Consider the following 22,197-nt stretch of genomic DNA (forward strand, 5'->3'; position numbering starts at 1 on the left):
GCCCAGCACAGGTTATGCACATGAAGGACCACTCTTCATGTCTTCCCACCATGTTTTATTATCTTTCTCTAAGGCATATATTCTTTTCCTCATGGCGTCTTGTTTTGCTAACTTCCTGTACCCTCTGAGGGCAGTCTTCCATTAATTTTTTAGACCAGCACTGTTAACAGTGAGCTTAAATGGGGATCTTTGTACCTTGTATTAAAACAAATTCACTGTTGCCCCCTCTCCCGCAGGATGATGCAGACATGATCCAGAAAGGGTCTGATCTCCTGCCTTCTGACCATTGCTCTTATAGGAACAAAACTATGTTTGAAAGACATTCTCTACCAAAGTGGCATTCCTGGAATTGAACTAGAGTTTGATACAACTTTAGGAAACTGCTGAAGAACAGCTTAAAAGTTAGTATATTTTAGTCTGTTTAATATTTTTCTTTTTTCTTTTTTTTTTTGTGTGATATCTCTTTCAGACAACATTTCTGCTGCCTTACCACTCTGCTCCACAAGAGGCTCTATGATTGCCCAGAACTGATACCCAAATACATTATGACGAAAATGCTGTTTCTTGTGTCCTCTACATTGATGTTCCCCTATGCATGGGCTAAACTCTGCATTAGAGGAAGCAACTATGTGATCCACCTGTCCCAGTTCAGGAGGTGATTCAAATAAGTGTTCGTACACGTGATTCACACACGGCTGCAGCATCAGTTGCTTAACTAACTCCACTGACATATTACATTACCTTGGACACGGTTTACAATTTCACAAGTTCACAACAGGAAGGAATATCAAGGTTCATAATAAGAAATATTCTAAAATCAGGAACTCTGTCCACATTTTAGAAGTTTATTAATATTTTTGTTGCATTTAAAAGTTTAATTTAAAACTTTTGCATAAGCTTTATTGTGCAGCTGAAACTGTTAGGGACATCAGAAAACTTGAAATGCACTATTTTTTAAAATATATAGGGAATTTTCTAGACTTCTACACTCAAGAAAGGTCTCAGGTTTTCAAAGGACCATCTCACTTTGGGATCTGTATTTGTTTCCAAGTTAGTCTCCTCCACCCTACTGAGATGTTATGCAAGTGTCAACGACTCGCGATGTTGTTTATTGAGCAAGTCGATAAGTTTGACTCGGGGTGGGGCCAACTGCAAGCATTTCACGACGCTAGGATGGACTGTCCCGCGCGAGACAAGTTCCCGAGGCGAGTTTCCCCAGAACCACCATTAATAAATTGGAACTGCGGCGCCAGAGGAGGAGGCGGGGGAAAGTGGCGGACCGCGAGCACGCTTGACCAATCCTCCCCGTCGCCAAATGACGAGGCCTGCCGGTGCCCTATCAGGAGGTGCTGGGTGATGTGGCGGAGCAAAGGCGAGGGCAGAGGTGGTGCCGGGAGCGGGCGCTCAAGGGGCGCCAGGAATGTGGCTCCGAAGCCAGGCGGGAGCGGGAACAGCGCCGGCCCTAGGGGCAGGCGCCGTCGCTTTCCTATTGCTGTTGTTGCTGTTGCTGGTGGTGAGGCAGCTGCTGAAGCAGAGGCGGCCGCCGGGTTTCCCTCCTGGCCCAGCGAGGCTGCCGCTCATCGGGAACATCCATTCCTTGGCGTCGGAGCAGCCTCATGTTTACATGAAGAGACAGAGCGAGGTCCACGGGCAGGTATTTCAGCGCCGGGGGCGAGAAACAGCTAGCGCCGCCCAGCAGCGAAAAAGGCAGGCGGCCCCGTCCTTGCGGGATCCACGCTCAAGCTTTGCTGCTTCGGGACGCTGAGCCCTGGGGCGGCTTGACAACGGCCAGGGCTTCGTGACTAGTGGTGGTGGGAACCGCTCAAGCCTCGGAGCGGGATGTTTCCGGCCGTTTGACTTCTCTCGGTTCAAGTTCCCCTGTCCGACGGCTTCCTTAGTGGTTTCTGGCAAGATTCTCTGTCTCTCTGCCTAATGTTTGTAAAACGGAAATGGTTCAGCTGCTCGTAGTGTTGATGTCAGGGCAAACTGGGACATAAACCGCATCGTATTTTTGTTGTATTTCCCAACGTTTCTCAGCAAACAAGCGGTCAGGATGCCACCCTAGGCAGCCCTAGTTAAGAATGTACTTCCTCTGAAGTGACTAGGATTTCCCATTAAATCGTTTTAGGATTGAAACCGATTACTATTTCGAGCATGAATGTGGGTTGTTTTCGCTGTTTCTGCATGAGCCTTGCTGTTTGGGTATATAATTCTTAAAATACATAGTAGCTACCTACAGTCGATACAATACAATGCAAGCTTGTAATCAGTAAGATTCCAGCTTCCCTCTCACAGTGTGAAGATCTCCCTTTCTGGAGTACCTCAGCAATCTGGGAAATAGGGGAGGGGAGGCTTTATCTAAGGTGTTGGGTTAGCACTGACCTTTTTTGATCTCTGAACCAAGTGAGTGTGTATTCCTCAGCCTAGGCAGTCTAGATTGGAAAATGAACACTAGGGGGCTGCAGCTAGTTAGAGCTGTCCTGGATACTTATGGGACACATTCCATCTGTCAAATTCTTAAAAGTTGTCAGCATGGCAAATATGATTGTGTAATAATTGTAGTAAGTCATTGAAACAATAAATGTTTAAGAGGTCCCTGAAATAATTAAAAAAAACAATTTTCTTTATGTACACTCCCTTCCCCTCAAGGGGATCCAAAGTTGTTTACGTCATTATCTTCTCTTCCTTTTAATTCTCAGAACAACCCTATTAGATTCCAGATACTGGGGAAAAAACCCTGAAATTTACTAGTGTAGATGAGAATCAAATAATACATAGAATTTTAGATGAAAGGGATCCAGAGATCATCCAAAAAGTGGCCAAGGTATTATCCACTATACTGAGGGCAAATCATTTATATCAGCTAAATGACAAATTTCTGTGTACCACATTGAAAACCACACATCACAATATTCCTACCACATAATTTAGCATCTACTTCTTTATACATTATTGAAGGATTGTATATATTATTTTATCATATTATTCTTGTTCTACTGTTTTATCTTTCATTATGCTAGTAAAGGTACTCTGTATTTTGTATTGTATTCTACTTTGATTGATGAAGTTGTAGATGATCATGGTTGCGGTCTGCTTTATAGCAATTTTTATTTTCTGCCCAGTAAAGAAAGGGAGATCTTCACACAACAGAGAAGAAGTTTATTTCGAATTACTAGATTTCTTGCATCTTCCGTGAATAATTTCCTTCAAGTTGCAGAAGCATGTTGCTGATTACACAATTTCCTATATGGACATTGTATATTGTAAGAAAATACAGAGAGCTGAAAGAGACTATAGTATGAAGAGCTGGGGGCTTGTGAAAAAATTACAGGAAGTAGGAACCATTTGGAAACCCTCCCATTCCCCAATTATCCTCCTAGGATTCTGTGAGATATTAGGGTCAGTAAACCAACCTTCTGCTCTGTTCCTTGATATGACTCGCAACTGCTTTCAGTGTCTTCTGGACCTTATATTTTGGTTTATTTATAGAATCACATCTTCAGCACACCTAGTTAGCTTCTGAGTATTTAGAGACTTTTCTTATGAGAGTCAACCACTTTAGTATAAGATGTAGCTCCCTACAGGGCCAGTTCAACCTGTTCCATTGTACCAAGTGATTGTCCCACCCCTCTCCATGGAGTTAGGAGGCATATGTCTCTTTCTAGGTTTGCATGGGCTCCAAGGTCCTCTTGGAGCCATGCAGTGGCAGCAGCGGTGAGGGAGACATGCCTCCTGTCTTATCACTCTTGCCAGATCCAAGACAAGCTGCAGCACCTCGGTAGTCTGTTTAGAACCCAGGCAGCGGTGGCACAGGTTTTCCTCTTCCTTTATTCAGGTCTAATTTTAGAAGGGTCTGCCTCTGATGTCTTCAGCAAGCATCATCACTACTAACTGGGACAAGGCTGCCCTTACAGAAGAGATCCAAGTTCAAAATATAGCTGCAAAAGGTGAGAAGGGTCCAAGGAAGGTTAAGAAAGAAGACATTCCTAGGCTGCTTGAGCCATTATCTTTCTAATGTCAAGTGGCAGGACTTTACTTTCTTCCACAAGGATAGTTGTTCCCAGATGTTGGGGTGACAATTGCTGAAGACACTGGAGAAAGTCTGCTTAGAAACAGGAAGAAAGTTAGACAATCAAGAGGGGGAGAAGCGAAGCAAACTAAATACTGTCTTCCATTGTCATAGTCCCAAAATGGCTGCTTTTGTCATGACCCACTCTGAGAATATAGGATTGTGTATTAACATAGCATTATATTTGTGAATGAATACAAATGTTATTACCAGATAATAATCTTTTTACATCCATGATTTCATGTGGTTTACATTTTATTTAGGATAAATACAGTACAGCAGTACAAAAAGCAATATTATATATACCAGCTTGGTGTTGTGGTTAATAATGGTGGCTTCTAGAGTCGGTTATAATTCTCAATCCAAGAAACTTGTAAACACTGTGCAATGTGTTGTGTCACAATGGGCATACTCATGAGCTGAAGAAGAAACAGTAAAATTCAGAGTGTGTGCATGTGTGTGTATGTGTGTGTGTATTCAGCTTTATTCTTGTAACTGACATACTATAATTCATTCTTTTTAAAGATCTTTAGTCTGGATCTTGGAGGTATATCAGCTATTGTCCTGAATGGCTATGATGCAGTAAAAGAATGCCTTGTTCAGCAAAGTGACATTTTTGCAGACAGACCACCTCTCCCTTTGTTCAAGAAGCTAACAAAAATGGGAGGTAAGTGCAGTTTTCACAGATGTGATTTTATACTGGGTTATTATTGCATTAGACCTTTGCTGTTAAATATCTGCCTCTAAATCTCTCTGTTAAGGGACTAACTTTGAAATAACTCCCCCCTCCCATTATCTGTGCTTCCTAACTTGACCTTCCAAACTACTATTGCAGAATGCAGAGGTAATAAATCAGAGATGAAGCTGTTTCTCCATATTGATGAGGAGAGTTGAGAAGACTAGCTGTGTTCACATGCCACAGTAAACCTGTGCGTTCATGACTGCCACAAATGTCCTTGGTTGCTGTGCTTACATTCACCCTCACTCTTCACTTGCAGTGTTTGAATGTAAGCCTTGTTGTTTGGAAATCAAGCCCCAGTTGTCCATGAGGTCTGAATGCAGATGGCTGGGAAAATGGCTTTAACATATTTCAAAATCCTAGTTAATGGGAAATAATATCCAGTTTGTCAAAGTGTCTGGGTTCAGATGTCCCTGCAACTTGGCATTTGACAAAGGGCTTCTCAAATCCTTTGCTCTTCCTAAAACAATGGTACTCAAATGTGCAGCTCTGAAAAGCCACATTCACAATTGTCATCAGCACTGCATAGCAACTTGCAGCTTACCTGTTCCTCCAGCACTGGGCTGCTTCAAGATGTACACCATTTACCTCTGGTCAACGATCTGCATGGCCTAAGCAGGCAGGATAATTGGTTTTATAATGATTGTAGTCAATTCACTACATACATAATTGGTAATTCAAATTAAGCAAAGACAAAGATATACTGAAATGGATATTGTTGTTGAAACATGAATTTAAAATGTTTCTTAAAAACCAAAAAGCTGCTTTAGTTACCTTGTGGCAATGTTTAATTTGGGCTGCCAAACAAAAAAAAACCTAAAAATATTTTGGGATATAATTGCAAATAAACTAAATATTAGATCTTTGCTCCCTTGTTATTTCTCTGCTAATTGTGTGGAGGCATATTTCAAGGCCTTATTTGCAATATCATCTGCTGAAAGTTGTGGGGGGGTCGGTGCTTGAGCATCCTGGGTAGCCCACCCCCCTTCTGGGTCGCAGTGTCTCCGCCGCCTAAAGGACTGGTTATTGGCTGCCAAATTGGTGAGGGGGGGGGATGGTGCGTCCCACTCGGGGCTCGAGCTATCTGAGCTGGACTCACTTGCTGCCTCCGGTTCCGCCATAGCGTCTCAGGGCTCCTTCCCGAGCTGTCCGTTCACCGTTCCTAAACCTTATACCATTCCTAAACAAGCACACTTACTCTTCTCCAAAGTGCAACTCCTTTTATTCTTTCACACTCGTTTCCCCCTCTTCCCATTAGTGTCTCTCCCTCCACCTTTGATCTTTCTCTCCCCCTTCCGCATCTTTTCCTTCCCCTTTTATCCTTTCCCTCTCCCCAGCCTCCACCCCAGCATTTCCATCTGTCCCGCCTCTCAGCGTCCCCACGGCAGCTGCTCTCTGTGCATTCTGCCATTGGCTCCCGTACGGCTTCTCATGAGCCCTTCCCGAACTTTGCGGAAGTGCAGCCGGTGCTCCGCTCACAAGGGCGGTCCCATAGGCTCCTGCGACTGCCGAGCACGCCATCTGTCCCTCCTATGCACTCCAGACTGGCCTGGCAGGCTTCTCTCATACTGGCTGCAGGAGCTGCAGGTGTTCGAGGCTTTGTTGTTCGTCCTTCGGCCGTTGAGGAGAGTATGGGAGCTGGCCTCTATGCTGCTGGGGTTGGGTGGGTGCTCCCGGGGAACAACACGTCTGGGCTCCCATCCGGGAGATCAGGCGGGCCCGGACAAAAGTATTCCTTACTCTAAAGCTTGAGAAATGGTCCCCTATTATAGCATTTGATATTAAATTTTTATTCTTTCAAATGAAATCTTACATGGCACCAGGAGCTGACCTGATACCTCCAGAGTTGCTTAAAGCCAATGCTGACAAGTGGCCGGAGATTTTGGCATTAATATTTACTTGAATAATTGAAACAGAAATTATTCCCATCTCTTAGCAATATGCAGTAATAATCCCTATTCATTAAAAAGGTGATCCAGCAGACCCAAATAATTATCAGGCCATAAGTTTGTTATCAGTAGTGGACAAACAATATGCTTCTCTGCTCTATAAGAACTTACTTTGCTGAATTGAGGATGAAGCCATATGGGGGTGAGAGGAAGCCGGATTCCATAGAGGAGTTAGTGCAGTTGACCATTTCCGTACTTTTCAATTTATTGTAGACAATTTTACCAGCTCAAAAACGGCATGTTAGCTGTTGCCTTTATAGAGCAGCTTTTGACTCTGTGTATAGACAAAGATTATGAGACAAATTGAATAAATCATCTATTGATCATTGTCTCCTTTTTCTGATCCAACAGTTATATGATCAGCCTACTGCCCAGGTGAGATGTGGCCCATCTGGTGAACTGACTAGGGCTATACCACTGAGTAGAGGAGTCAAGCAAGGATGTATCTTTCCTGCATTGTTATTTAATTTATTCAAGTTCTCTTATTGCTAGAGGTTAATTTCACTCATCTTGCCTGGCTCATGATAAATTACCCTGTCTTTTATATTTAGATGATGCCACTCCTCTATCAAAATATGCGATTGGCTTATGCAAGCATATAGGTTCTTTTGGGAGTATTGTTCCAATGAGGGCTTAGTTATTAATGTTGCTAAGTTGAACCTTGTCAGTAAAAACCAAGGGATAAAGAAGCACAAGTAGTCAGTAGCAGGTCAATACATGGACTAAGTAGAAAATGTTAAATATCAAGGATTTATTTTTGTTGCAAACCTGTCTTGGAAGATTCACTAAAACTCTGTTGTAAGATTTTCTATGAGTACTGGGAAGGCCATCTCAAGACTTTATAACTCCTCTGGTGGCCAATATTGCAGCAGTTAAAATAGTTAATTATAAAGTCCCCAAACAGATGTTACATGTCGCTGGAGTTTGGATCAGAGTAGTAACAGACAACATTGATAAATCATTATCCTATATAATATTTTGGGAGTCCCTCAGTGTGTGTCTGGAATAGCTCTTAAAGCCAAAGTTGGGGAATTTTCATTTGAACCAAAGGCCTGGGGCAGAGCTTTCAGGCTGAAGTTCAGGATCCTAAAGTACAATCCCAAATAAAACCTCCTTGGACTAGTCAAGTTAGACCAGTATACTATTAACTGTGACAGATTATGGAATCATAAATTCTTCCCCAGAGCGGGAAAACACTGTTTTTTCTCTCCTGTGTCCTGTAGAGGGCATGCCACAGAGCTCTAGTTCTTTCCTGCTTCTGCCAGGGAGACTTTTCTGATTTTCTAACTATATTTTTTCACCTTAAACCTTTATGATTTTTTTTCTTAAAACTTACATTCTCCATCCTCTATCCATCCTCCTCCTACCTTTACCTTCTGTTTGGTACTTCTAGGGGGAAATTTTAATCTCAGACTCATCTTCTGGGTGAGTGAGTCAGCAGTAACGTGCAGTGACTTGGACTCCCTTGTTAATATTAAAGCTAGACGAGAGCCCTCAAACATGACAAGAAGAGTCAATAAATTTCTATCAGAGGAGGATGTGACAGATCCAGTTGTTGAGGGCAACATTCAACTCCCAGGGTCGGCAGGCACACCAGCAAAGCAAAATGCCCAAAGGGAAATTGAGAGTTCTTTCCTCCAGAGGACTCATCCTCAAAAATACCTCCCCTTCCAGATTATTTTGAGCATCAATTTAGGAAGAAGTAGGCAAAGTCTATGACAAACAAACAGTTCCCCTCCTATGCCAAAAAACTTTACACTTTACCATACTATGCCAAAAGGTTTTTGCCGGTTCCCATTGTTGATACTACTTTGGTAGCTCTACAGGCTCTTGGACTTCTATCTGACGATGAGGAAGGTTTGGGAAAAGACACTCTGGAGGCAGGCAGACTATGCTTTACATAAGTCCCATGACTTATGTACATGCCTCCTCTACTGCTTCTATCATTTCTAGAACTAACATTGTGTGGGCCCGAAAAATTATTCAGTTATTGGGGGACAAGGATAAGAGATTGGCAGAAGAGGCAAATAGGATGCTACAGGTGGTGACTTTTGTGGCAGATGCCACTTTGGACATGGCCATTTTTAATGCCCTAATTTTTGCTTTGGCAGCTTGCAGGGTTCTGTAGCTCTGCGCTTGGCAGGCAGACATTATTACGAAAGCACTGGTTACAGCTTATCCATTTCAAGGAGAAAGACTCTTTGGTGATGCCTTAGACCAGGGATCCTCAAACTTTTAAAACAGGGGGCCAGTTCATTGTCCCTCAGACCATTGGAGGGCCGGAGTATAGTTTAAAAAGAAACTATGAACAAATTCCAACTCTGTGCTCCAGAGGAGCTATGTGTCTACTATCCCAGTGCCAGCTAATGACAAGACCTCCTCAACTTGCCCACTCTGACAAAATGTGAGCTCCTCCACCCCCCAATGCACTGGCTGCTACGCTGTCAGGCAGTGAGCTAAATTTGGGAGATCTGCCTGCAATGATTAGTCCTGTCATGGACTTGCAAACTGCCCTGAATGCAAAAAGCTGTTGCAGAAGGGGTCTCAAAGCAACTTCCAATTGCCTTCCCTTTCCTCTCCCCACAGCAACCACCCTGTCAGATAGGTGAGGCTGAGAGAGCCCCGATGGTGCTGCAGAGGAACAGCTTGCAGTGCTATGGAAAGCAAAGGTGACCCAGCCGGCTGCAGGTGTAGAAGAGTAGGGAGGGATCCCCAGCTCACCATGTAGCTGTCGGGCCACCTGATCACCCCAAAATCCTGGCTCAAGAGGAGCCCTTGGAAAGCATGCCTGCAAAAGCTCATGCAGCTGCCCTCCCAAAATGTTTCTTCCTGCTCCCCATATTGAATGTCCAGGCTCTTGAGAACCTGGGGGGTTGGGGGAGTCCAGCTCCCCTGCATCCAACAATTGCCCAAAAGGATCCAGCAAAAAAAAGAAGAAAGAAAAACAGAAATAAAAATAAAAATAAAAAGGGAGGGGGTGCCCAGTGGCTGCTGGATCCTGCTCTTAGCAGTTGTGCCAAACTTCCAATCCCCCTTCCCTTGCGGCTACAAAGTGGGGGGGGGGGGAATCCAGCCCACCTCTACAGTCACCCCTATGGAGCAGCCCCTCAATGTCCCCAGAAGCGGGGGGGGGGGGAGATTTCCATGAGCCTAATTTTCATGGATCCAAGCCAGCTGCCCTCCCAACTGCTGCCCAAGAAGAGCCACTTCCCAACTCACCCTCTCCTGGCTGCCAAGCCTGCCTGTCCTGAGTTCTTCCGTGCTCCTGAACCAGCACCCATTGTGCTTGATAGCCTGTTGTATGAATTAGGGTGGGGTGACAAAAACCCCGTAAGCTGACTGGCTGAAAGGGCAATACTCTGCTCTTCCCCTGAGAGGACCACCTCAGCCTTAAATCCCTTCCCCCGTCTCTGCACAGATGAAAGAAAAGGGGAGGGCAGCAGGCCCACTTCTGCACTTAACCCTTTATGTCAATTGAGCCTGTCGGGTGGGGTGGGGGGAGAAACCGTGAGTCTCAGCTCTGCGGAGCCAAGCCAGCCACTCTCCTGGTGGCTGGCCCTGGCTGGGCTGCACCAACACTCACCTACTACCCACTGCCATGAGCCCACATCTCTTAAAGAGCTCTGCACTGTGGGCTAGCAACATCGTCGCACGTGCATTCTGCCGGCGCTAACGTGGCTGGGTGCAACACACGGGCACTGCCTGAAAGAGGGAGGAGTGGGGCCCAAGCCCTGTGAGCCCCACCATCTCTGAGGCTGCTGCTCTGCTCTGAGGAGCCTCCGGCTCCAGCCCCCCCCCCCCCCCCCGTGGGCCATCAATCCCTACCAACAGCCAGGTCCGGGGGGGGGGGGGGAATGGCCTCCTACCTGCCCTCTGCCACCACAGAGAGCAAGTTGCTCTCCATGGCGTCCTAGGCAAGAGGTCTGGGACCCGCACACATGGTGCCTTATATAGGCTCCTGGCTCACCCTGATGGGTCTGGCTCACCCTGATGCCGTGCATGCTGCAAAAGTCATCCACTGCAAAGCAGGACAGGCAGCGGCAGCAAAAACACCCGGCCTGGATAAATGTCCTTGGCGGGCCATATGTGGCCCCCAGGCCATAGTTTGAGGACCCCTGCCTTAGACACTTAGATGTCTTAGTGGACTGAAAGGACAAAAAAGTAGGAAACTACCCTTTTCAAATTATTCCTTTTGAGCAGGTGGATTCTCCCAGAACCAACCAGACCATAGGTCAACCTGGTCCCTGTCCTGGCAGTCCAACTGGAGGGGAAGTTTTTCCTGAAAATTCGCCAGGCAAAATCACTCAGTCAAACAAGATCAGGACAACAAGCAGTCAAAAGATTGACTGCGACACTCCACCAATGGGGGCAGACTATTTCAGTTTCAGGAGACAGACAACATCTCAGTCTAGTGGGCAATAAAAGTCGGTACCCTAGAGTTCAAATACCCTCCACCAGACAAGTTCATAAGGTCACCTTTCAGCAAACAACCAGGCAAAAAGCAAAGAACCATGCTAGCTATAGATAATTTCCTACAGATCCAAGCAATAAAAGAGGTGGCAGCCAGCGAACATGGGAAGGGTCTATTCTATATTCTTCACCATGCCAAAAATGAATGGGAAATGGCATGCAGTCTTGGACCTCAAATGTCTCAACAAATCAATCCAGCCAAAGAAGTTCTGCATGGAAATGCTAAAATCAATTACAGAAACTATTCAGGAGGGAGAGTTCCTTTCTTTCTTGGATCTGCAGGAGGCCTATCTACACATCCCCATGCAACAAATCCATCATAAATACTGACAGTTCTGTGGAGAACATCAACACTTTCAGTTCAGGGCCCTTCCATTTGGCATCTGTTCAGCTCCACAGCTTTGTTTTTTTTAATTCTGGTCAACCTGGTGGTCTTTCTCAGAAACCAACAGATTAATGTCCACCCTTTTTTGGATTACTTGTTAATCAGGTCACCAAGCCTTTCGCAAGCCATAGCAGACACCAACAGTGACAGTCCTACAAACCTTTGGCTTCTTCATCAATTACTAGAAGAGCACCTTGAGTCCCTCTTAATAGATTGAACACCTAGGGGTCTTAATCAACATTAGGAGCAGGATGCTCTTCACCACAGGCAAGAAGGCCCAGAAGACGAGAAATGGCGCCTCAGGTGCTCAAGCAAAAGACCTTCTCGCTGATGCTTCTGGCCGTATCATAAACAGAGAGGACAAGCCCCTGGAGGTCTCTGCAAAGTTCAAGATGAGCCTATGGTGGACAAGGATGTCCAGCCTCAAGGCTGGAAAATAATTTCTTCTTCTACTGGAAGATTAGTTGTTCACCAACGTCAGCTTATTGGGATGGGGGGCCACAACTCACGGTTTACTGGCATAGGGGACGTGGTCCTACAGAGAAAGCCAGCTTCCTATAAATCTTTTGGAGATGAGATCTATCTTTCTAGTCCTGACACAGTTACACAAGGACCTGAAAGGGAAGGCAATACTGGTCAGGACAGACAATATTTCTGCCAGAGCTTATATAAACCACCATCTCACTCTCTAGCTCTCCACTGAGAAGCCCTGAAAGTTCTTAATTGGGCAGAGTTTCATTGTTCATTGCATGCAGACCATATCAAGGGCATAGAGAATCGCCATGTGGATTGGCTCAGCAGACAGAGGATATCAGAAGGAGAGTGGGTGCTACACTAGGAAGACTTATAGCTGATTATCAAGACCTTCGGCACCCTATTTGTGGACCTCTTCACATCCGAACAGAACCACCAAGTTCCATGGTTCTTCTCCCAGTACCTTCAGGAGGAAGCAAAGGTGACATATGCACTTCTCTCACCATGATTAGAAGGCCTATTGTATGTCTTTTCCTTGATCCCTGTTTTGTCCAGGCTCCTGAGGAGGATAAGGCTCCTGAAGGCAGAAGTGGTTCTAGTGGCACTACACTGCCCAGGAGGCCTTGGTTCCCCATGCTTCTCCAGTTAGCCATAGAGGATCCACTCCATCTTCTGATAAGACCAGGCATGTCATGTCAAGACCCATTTGGCATCTGGATCCAACATGGTTTCATCTAGCCGCTTGGAGACTGAGCATGGCAGCTTAATGAGAGAATATAGCCTCAGGGCTACCAACACCCTCCTGTTAGCTGGGAGGAAATAAACTAATAGCATTTATGAGTATAATTGGAAAGTATTCAGGAGGTGGTGCAGGCACAAGAGCATTTCACCTACTTCGCCTGGAGTAGGGGGGGGGTACTAGCCTTCCTACAAGATGGACTGGACCAACGTCTCAAGGCTGCAACCTTGAGGAGGCAAGTGGCAGCAATTTTCACAGTCATTCCCAGGATACAAAAATGTCATGTGTCCAGACACCCGCATGTTGTCCAGTTCTTAAAGGGCACTTCTTTGCTATGTCCCCCAGTGCAGCATCAGTTTCCGATATGGAGGCTCCTTGATTCATTGACAAATTAATCACAGACGTCAACTTAAAATTCTTGAGGGTCAAGACACTGTTATTGGTGGCAATGACATCTGCTAGGAGAGTCTCAGAGTTGGGGGTTCTTTCAGCTAATCCAAAATTCTTCATTTTTCATCAGGTCACTTTGAGAATGGATCCAACCTTCATCCCAAAGATCTTCACCTTTTACAGGAGTCAGGAAATAGATTTACCTACTTAATGTTTGAACCCTAAGCATCATCTAGAGAAGGTTTGGCATACTCTCGATGTTCACAGGGCCATGAAGGTTTTTCTCCTCAGGACTGCTGACTTCAGGAGGACAGAACACATCTTCATCTCTGTTGCACTTCTGAATAAGGGTGCAAAGCTGTCATGGTCATCAATTAGTAGATGTCTCAAAGGATGCATCATTCAGACTTATAAATCATCAGAAATACAAGTTCCTGAAGGGATTGTAGCTCATTTAATTAGAAGTTTGGCAACAACAGCTGCCCTGTGCAACCAGGTTTCTGTGGAGCAGATTTTTAAGGCAACAACGTGATTGTCAGTGTCAACTTTTAATTGACATTGCAAGATAGATGTTTTCAGCTCCATGGATGCAGCCTTTGGCAGGTCAGTCCTGCAACATTATTAAAATCCGAACAACTACCCACCCACAGGAAATACTGCTTAGGGAGATCCCAATGATGTCTTCTGTCTCTGGGGGAGATCTACAATTAGTCTTACCTGTGAGAAGCCCTTCTCCCTAGAGATTTAGAAAGATATCTTCGTTCCCCCCCCCCCCAGAAGTTGCTCATCTTTCTATATACGTTTGTTCCTGATAGTGTTATTACTATAAGTTTGTTTTTTCACGCTCCTTCCTTTTGTGTTATTAACACCCTTTCTATGGTTTAGTTCAAGTTATCTTGCAGTTTGGCTTTTACAGTATATTTTTAGAGGGTGTTTACAGTAACCTGGCACTGGAAGCCTTGAACTGGAGCTCTGTGTCACATCCTCTACAAGACACAGGAGGGGAAAATAGTACTTGCCTCTTTGAAGTGAAGAATGGATAATACTCAAAGTTGTCTTCTTATACCTCTGTGGAAAAGGACATCACACAGGTAAGAATAATGGTTGTTATCAAGTTTAGGCATTGCTCATGATGTGACCAAATCACTGAGTAAATAAGAATTGATCTAATTCATTAGAAGACATCTGAGGGACTGATTATGAGAGTATGTTAATTAGAGCTCATAGAGTGTGTTTTTCTCAGTAGGCATTTTCCCTCCAAAAAAATGCCAGACTATCTCATCTAAGCTAACTCTTCCAAAATATAGAAGGGCATTCTTGCTGGTGCACCTGAATGCCCTATCTTCATTGGTAATGGTAGGAAGATTCAATGAAACTCCATTTTCAGATAGACTCTGCAATTGTGGCAACAACACAATTCTGTGGATCGCATTGTTCTTCCCTGCCCCAAATTTTCAGATGTAACAGCTGAATTGATCTCTCCATTAGTTAATCAAGGCTTCATCTCTTCAGAAGCTAAATCATCTTGGCTATTCAGAGATAAACCTCTGTGGTAAATTTCTGGCAGATGTTAAGCTATATGATAACTTTTGTAGTAATTTTTAGGCTCTCCTTTTATCTGGGTGAGGGTTTGCTGTTTATGACTCTGGTTGTGACAACAGTAAACAAGAATAAGTACTTTGTTCTCATAAGGATCTGAGCCACTGAAAGACTGTCCTACAAATAACAGATTTATCTACATGGTATTTTTGAAGTGTCACATGATTGTTTTCTTAATTCAGTTTGAATAAATGTTGAGGTGTAGTATCACTATTATCCTTATATATAATTCTAAAGGCATTATATCTAAATCTAATTTAATTTTACTGTGATTTTTCTGATACATTCAGGTACTTGTCTTTGCAAATAAATATAGCAGCAAAAATAGAAATATTATAAAGGAAAACTAAATGAAATTCTTAATTAAGCATGTTGATGTTTGTTTGTTTCAGGTTTATTAAACTCAAGATATGGCAGAGGTTGGACAGAGCATCGCAAATTAGCTGTTACCAGCTTTAGGGTCTTTGGATATGGTCAAAAATCCTTTGAATGCAAAATATCGGAAGAATCAATTATTTTTCTTGAGGCGATTGATACCTATAAAGGCAAACCTTTTGATATGAAACACTTGATAACAAGTGCAGTTTCAAATATAACCAATTTGATTATTTTTGGAGAACGATTTCCATATGAAGATACTGAATTTCAACATATGATTGAAATATTTAGTGAAAACATTGAATTGGCTGCTAGTGCTGCAGCTTTTTTGTATAATGCTTTTCCATGGATTGGTATTTTCCCTTTTGGAAAACACCAACAGCTTTTTAAAAATGCAGCTGAAGTCTATAAATTTCTTCTTCATCTTATTCAACGAGCTTCACAGAACAGGAAGCCTCAGTCACCTCGACATTTTATAGATGCATATTTAGATGAGATGAGTAGAAATAAAAATGACCCAGAATCCACATTTTCAACAGAAAATTTAATTTTCTCTGTTGGAGAAATTATGATAGCTGGAACAGAAACTACAACCAATGTTCTAAGATGGGCAGTGTTATTCATGGCTCTTTATCCTAACATTCAAGGTAAGATTTTATATATTCTCCATGACATTTTTGTCTGTTTGATGAAGGATGTGGTTGTCAAGCAATGTTTTCTAAAACATATCAGATATGGTGGTAATATTCTGAATATAATTTAATGCTGAGATGCCACATGTATTTTACAGTTTAAGTTCTTTGTTCATAGACTTTTCTTTCAGATATTAAGATTTCTTTTAAACTTTTAAACTGAGAGGTTTTGTTATTGTGTTTGTCCAAAAACAGGGTGGGGGAGCAGGGGGTATTGACAGTCAGCCAAGACTATGTACAGTGTCCACAGTTGGAAATAAACAGGTAGGCTGGGGAGGCAAGTCATGTATGTATATAGTTGAGGAACTGATCCAAAAAGTAAATTCAGTAAGTTTGACAATGCTGCCTGATATTTGAGGGATATCAGTGAAATGTTAAATGGACTCTGAGGAATGGTAGAGGACAGGAAGGCCTGGAGGATCATTGTCCATGGGGTGGCGATGTGTCGGACATGACTTTGCACCTAACAACAACAACAGTGAAATGTTGTGATGTGCAATTTTAAGGAAAAAATCAAAGGCTGCAGAAACAAGAATAATAGGTGAAATAAGTGAACCCACAAAACTTTGCTGTGGAATTATATTATGACCGTTACCATATTAGATAATCTGATCTAGCTCAAGGCTTATTGATTCAGTAATACAAAGAGAAATGTCACAGCATTATTATTTTGCCTTTTCTGAGAAGAAAAGAAACAGTTGTGCAGTAATCCTCTGAATGAGATTCTTCAGTGGGGAAAGGATCTAAGAACTGTGTATGCCATAAATGCCATTTTAAGTGTTAGTTTTTCATTTTATATGCTGTATTCACTATTGGCTGTTTAACGTGCCCAGCTCTCTCCAACTGCAGGGGTGAGAGCATATACACCTAAAGTTTGGGCTGACAACAATGCAAAAGATGGCATTGAGGTGGCCTGACCTCCCACATGGCTTGGTATTAAAAGATCTCTTTGTGGATTGATTAGATTAATCCCAAAGGAGTAGACATTTGTGTGTCTCCTGCAGGAGAAACTAGAATGAGTTCAGTAATGCCTCCAAAATGAAAATATATAGCACATCCTTAAACTTTGTGGGGTGAAACTCAATTTACCTGATGTGTGAAATAGCCTTCTAATTTGCTAGCTATAAATACACATTAGTGTGTATTGAGAGAAAAAAACTGTTATACAAAGTACAGCCAAAAGTATACTAATGTACAAGAAATAGTAACATGTTTGTGACATATCTAAGTAGAAGACAAATTAAAACAAGATGTTAGGAACAGTTTTGGTGATATTGTATACTGAGATTTCAGATCTAAATTGTTTAGAATCAATTATATTACAATACTTTTGTATAATGTTTTTTCAATAAACTGAAAGCTTTTTTGTCTAACAGGGCAAGTGCATAAAGAAATTGATTTAGTCGTGGGGCCAAACAAAACTCCTTGCCTAGAAGAAAAGTTCAAAATGCCATACACAGAGGCAGTCATCCATGAAATTTTAAGATTCTGTAATATAGTTCCACTTGGTATTTTCCATGCAACTTCTAAGGACACAGTTGTGCATGGTTATTCTATCCCCGAAGGAACTACAGTAATTACTAATCTCTATTCTGTACATGTTGATGAAAAGTACTGGAGTAACCCAGAAGTTTTTTGCCCTGAGAGGTTTCTGGACAGTTCGGGACAGTTTGTCAAGAGGGAAGCATTTGTTCCTTTTTCATTAGGTAAGCGTGTGTACATATCCATTATGCTAGAACAAACAAATAACATCTGGTCACCATGATATATCTAACACCAAATATTCTAAATATCCTGTTTACATCAATTACTGTATTTAATTTTTTTGTAATAGTAATTATTTAACAAATTACCCCTAAGTACGATAGTTTTAATGTTCTCATTATTATGTATCTTTCTCTAGAGAGGCATGGTGAACTTAGAAAGAGAAGGGGGTGGCAGGTCTCCTGCTTTAGTGGGAGGCTTGCTTAGCACCCCTCGAAATCCCACAGATGCTTTATACAGCTGTAGGACCAAAATGGGGAAAATCAGTGGTGTACAGATGCTGCAGTGGCACTTCTGACACAAACCTAGAGTGATGATGCCACTTGTATTGGGGCAGTACTCTCTGACTTACAGAGTGTTGCCCCAACACAGTGAGGTCACTTCTGGGTTCATGCTGCAAGTACCACTGTGGTATAAATGCCAATCTGATGGCATTTTCATACTGATTGCTAGCACTTGAAACCCCTAGAAAGGAGGCTATTCTTATGAGATAGCTAACTTCCCCCCTCACCACAAAATCTCAGTCCTTCTCACTGCTTGCCCAATGTTTCCCCTGCCTATTTAAAAATATTTATTTATAAACATATAAACCTACAAGTGTAGGTTAGCATAGTGTGTACCTAGAAGGAAGCTCTAATCATCCCAATAATTTTGTTACTTAATGTCTCAATATTGTATATGGAAAGTTTTTCTTAAATTCCTCCCTAAATTACTCCAAATGAATATATCCTTAACCTCAGCTAAGAATGGTAACATCTGCAGGTATTCTATTTATAATGTAAAAAATTAAAAAGCAGTTCTTTTTGTTCTCATTACAGTGTTTTCCATTATAGAATGTTATATAAACTTGAGAGAAATCGTAGGCAACTGGTGGTTTATCAGAAATGTACTTAGTTTTAAAAATGTGTCACAGTTACATCCCTATCATGCAAGAATTTTTGATGAGGCACACATAGTTAAATATTGTTTTCCATTTTTCTTTCTCTTTATTCTTTAGGGAAAAGACACTGTTTAGGAGAACAGCTGGCCAGAATGGAAATGTTTTTATTTTTTACTTCATTACTTCAGCGATTCCATTTGCACTTTCCTAGTGCTTTGATTCCAGACCTTAAGCCAAAATTAGGCATGACTTTACAACCTCATCCATATCTTATCTGTGCAGAGAGACGATGCTGAACATAAAATATATCCTGTACTTCAGGACGTGTATGCATAGATACAAACAGCCTGTTAATATTATTTATTAATGTTTTTTATAAAGTACATTGAAAGTTAGGCACTATGAAATGAATGAGGTAATACAAACTATTTACAAAACAAGTTCAAAACAGAAGTGTTGTTTGTTTATTCACACTGTGATAATCTCTACCATCTGAGCAGCTCGTATATATGCTGAAAAATTGCAGACGAGCTTCAGTTGTTCAGGAGCGTGTTGAGGTGTTATATGTAGCCAAGTCCATAACATTCAAATTTCTTTCAGGAAAATATTCAAATTTTCCCAAAAGGTGAAGGATTTAAGTGGGCCAAAAGATGCTCCATACCATTCTCAGCTGTGGTGATTATGATGTGTTGTAGTAAACAACTATCTAAACTAAGGTGACCATCTGTCCTGCCTTTGGCAGGACTGTCCCACTTTGGGGCCATTTGCCCCGTGTCCCATGGCATTTCCCGCCTGTCCCGCGGCGGTCTCATATATATTTTTTATTTAATTAAAAACAATTTAAAACATTTTTTTGCCGTACAGCAGGCAGCTGAGTAGGCAGTCCAGGCTCAGGACGCCCCCGTGCAGGTGCCTGGGCTTCGGGTTCTGGGGCAGGGCTTCCCGGCCAGGTCTGCTGCTGCCACTGTCCTTCTAAGGGTCAGGGAGGGGGGACGGGGGCCCGCCTGCCACTGCCACCGCCGCAGCAACAGCGGCGCATCCCGCCTTGTGACCACAGATTTCTGGTCACTTTAATCTAAACATCTTTAGAAAGTTCAAAACCTCTGGAAAATTCCAGCTGCTTTGTACTACTGATCAACATTTGCTCAGCTTGAAAAAAAATTACTCAGCTTTTGACTTATTTGTACTTCATTTTCCTGGACAGAAACTGAATGCCTCAGCAGTGATCAGGCTGATTGCTGCTTTCCCCTTCCAGTTTAAACAATTAACCAAGACTGAATGTACCACTTTCCCATTAGGTTTAATTCTGGGTATATAAGCTTTTGTGTGCATGCAAGTATCTTCAGAAGTGTGCAAGCACACAAAAATCTTATATCCAGAATTAAACTTCATTGGTCTTAAAAGTGCCAGTGGACCCAAACTTTGTTCTGTTGTTTCAGACCAACATGGCTGACCACATGAATCAACTTTCAAATTGGGTTGAGGTTGCAGATAACAGCATTTGAAGCAGCTTAGACCTTTGCTATATCTGAATACTTATATATTCTCCCATGACACTACTCTTTAATAATGTCCTGGATTGTGTCCGTGATCATGCCTTGCATTCCAGGCCTTCTAGGATGTAGTTCTGCATCTGCTTTTCAGCAAAATCAGGTGAACGGACATTTTATAAAAGTGATCTGGAGGTGCTAAATATTATCTGCATAGGCACCAATAAGCTGAACTCAGTCCAGACAAGACTCAGATGTGCTTGTACTAACCAAGCTGCATTGGATGGGACTGTACTTTCTCAAACCGTCAAGTTCACACCTTGATCCATTGCTGCAACTAAACATGCAGTGCAGTTCCTTTAGAGTGCAGTCCTAAGCAGACTTACAGCTTGTAATGTCCATTGACCCATTAAGTCAGTTTGCCAGCTGCATTACTAAGTTTGCATTGATCATGGTCATTGCCTTGCAGGGGGATATTGACCACCTAATGAGGACACTGACAACCATAATTTTGGCATAAAATATTTGGCCACAGCCTTTATTCAACATTGAGCGTGGCAAGCATGGGAAGAGAATCATGCCATCTTGTGGTTACCCTACCACAAGGAAGCCCACCACAGCCTGCCCCTCAACGGGTTGCCTTGGCTATCCAGCCCCAAAACCCGGACATAATGGCAGGCTGAAACAGGGGGGGAGGCACCATGGAGTGACCCCTCTGGGCACCAGCCTCTGTTGGGTTCTCCTGCCCCCCGGAAATGCTAGCCTTCAATCAGGCTCTGCATCCACACAGCCCAAATCTAGGGGAGGACAGCGCGCAAGCTTGGCCTCCCCAAAATTGATCCTTCCCATGCTCCACTTCCGCAGGCTCTGACAATTAATCAATAATATAACCCAACTTCTAACAAAAAGTCAAACAATTCATAAACAGGGAGGGAGGGTGGGTTTTGCGTCTTTGGGTGCCCTGAAGGGGGGAAAGAGGCCAAAGAATATCAGGCCATCCGTTTAACTGACGCCCAGTTCAGCCACACCCCCTGTTGCCATGCCAACACACACCCTGCCCAGAGAATGCCAGGGCTGGGCAATCTCTCCAACCAGCCAGGTCCCTGTCGGCGTTCCTCCCCCGCAGCAGCAATGGCCCCCTTAGATAAGTCTATGCCTTATACTGGGTTGCTTTTGAAGGCTGTATAATTCCATTAAATCAAGGTTGCCTGTTAAAATATCTGCATAAGAATTTATCTCCCTGACCTTGAACAAACCATACCATTTCTGGTTTGCTACTGAGAATAATTCAAAGTCCTGGTGCTTACTTTTAAGGGTTAAACAGTTTATTTCCCATTTACTTGAGATTGGTTTTGCCTAAAATTAAGTTAAATTTTATGCTCATAAATCCTGTCATTTTATCATATGTGTTTCAAGAAATTTATTTTTCTATTGCTGTTTTAAAATTGCAATTGCCAAGGTCTTGTACATTTTCCAGATGCCTGTTTGAGTTTTTTAAACTGATAATGATATTTCAGTAACTTTGCATTGTTATATAAGTCAAACTTTTACAGCTCTGAGGTGGTATATAATAATTTTAAATCATATGCATATCTATTAATATATGAGACTAAGTTATGAACATACTGAGAGTAGATATGTAGTATAGCTACATGCCGTAATTAGCATATCAGGTTATGAATGTCCAAGTTCAAAACAACTGTTACACAATTTTTAAAAAATCCTGTAAAAGGTATCCTTAAATAATATTTCCTAAACTTTATATTGCTAGAGTGATGTAGATAGTTCTAAATAAGCTTGCTGTTCTGAACTAATTCAAGAATAAAATTTCAAGAGAATCTGAGTTGCTGGAAACTTTATGACCAAACAGAAATAAAATATCACCATGTATAAGAGGTCAATAGTAGATTCACCTGTTAATATAGATACAAAAATGCTTACAGTATTAATGTCATTATTTAGTGAAAATGACAATCACTATATGTTCATCACATTTGTACATTTCATGAAATCTAAATGACATAGTGCTCTCAGCTGCCAAATAAGGTGTGTACCGTTGATTGGTGGGAGAGTTTAGGACCAGCATAAGATTCTCACCTGCTAGTCATGTAGACCTTGCAAAATCCTTGGGTGTTTCCGCACAAGGACCAATGTTGCCAATTGGTCCCACAAAGTGGAA

General features: G+C 42.5%; 1 protein-coding gene across 6 annotated transcripts; it reads left to right on the forward strand.

Annotated features, from left to right (window-relative positions):
- Window positions 1–1,269: 1,269 nt before the first annotated feature.
- On the forward strand, window positions 1,270–21,861 carry CYP2R1 (cytochrome P450 family 2 subfamily R member 1). Of its 6 annotated transcripts, none has more exons than XM_077321694.1 (6): window positions 1,669–1,798; window positions 4,595–4,736; window positions 7,109–7,132; window positions 15,207–15,839; window positions 17,261–17,590; window positions 18,646–21,861. In XM_077321694.1, the coding sequence occupies exons 4-6, from the start codon at window positions 15,374–15,376 to the stop codon at window positions 18,822–18,824; spliced, it is 975 nt and encodes a 324-aa protein (XP_077177809.1). In that variant the 5' UTR covers window positions 1,669–1,798; window positions 4,595–4,736; window positions 7,109–7,132; window positions 15,207–15,373; the 3' UTR covers window positions 18,825–21,861. The 6 variants fall into 6 exon arrangements, with proteins under 6 accessions (XP_077177804.1, XP_077177805.1, XP_077177809.1 ...); XM_077321692.1 differs by lacking the exon at window positions 7,109–7,132 and adding an exon at window positions 12,368–14,306; XM_077321693.1 differs by lacking the exon at window positions 7,109–7,132 and adding an exon at window positions 14,132–14,306.
- Window positions 21,862–22,197: the final 336 nt, after the last annotated feature.

Source organism: Paroedura picta, chromosome 2 (genome assembly GCF_049243985.1).
Source record: "Paroedura picta isolate Pp20150507F chromosome 2, Ppicta_v3.0, whole genome shotgun sequence".
Taxonomy (NCBI): Eukaryota; Metazoa; Chordata; class Lepidosauria; order Squamata; family Gekkonidae; genus Paroedura; species Paroedura picta.

What these genes read in the sequence shown, in the direction of transcription:
- CYP2R1 (XM_077321689.1), top strand. Translation starts at nt 1,421, where the DNA reads ATGTGGCTCCGAAGCCAGGCGGGAGCGGGAACAGCGCCGGCCCTAGGG. An exon ending in AGAGCGAGGTCCACGGGCAG is followed by an intron (nt 1,655 to 4,594) that starts GTATTTCAGCGC and finishes TTCTTTTTAAAG; the next exon opens with ATCTTTAGTCTGGATCTTGG. An exon ending in TCTTTATCCTAACATTCAAG is followed by an intron (nt 15,840 to 17,260) that starts GTAAGATTTTAT and finishes TTTGTCTAACAG; the next exon opens with GGCAAGTGCATAAAGAAATT.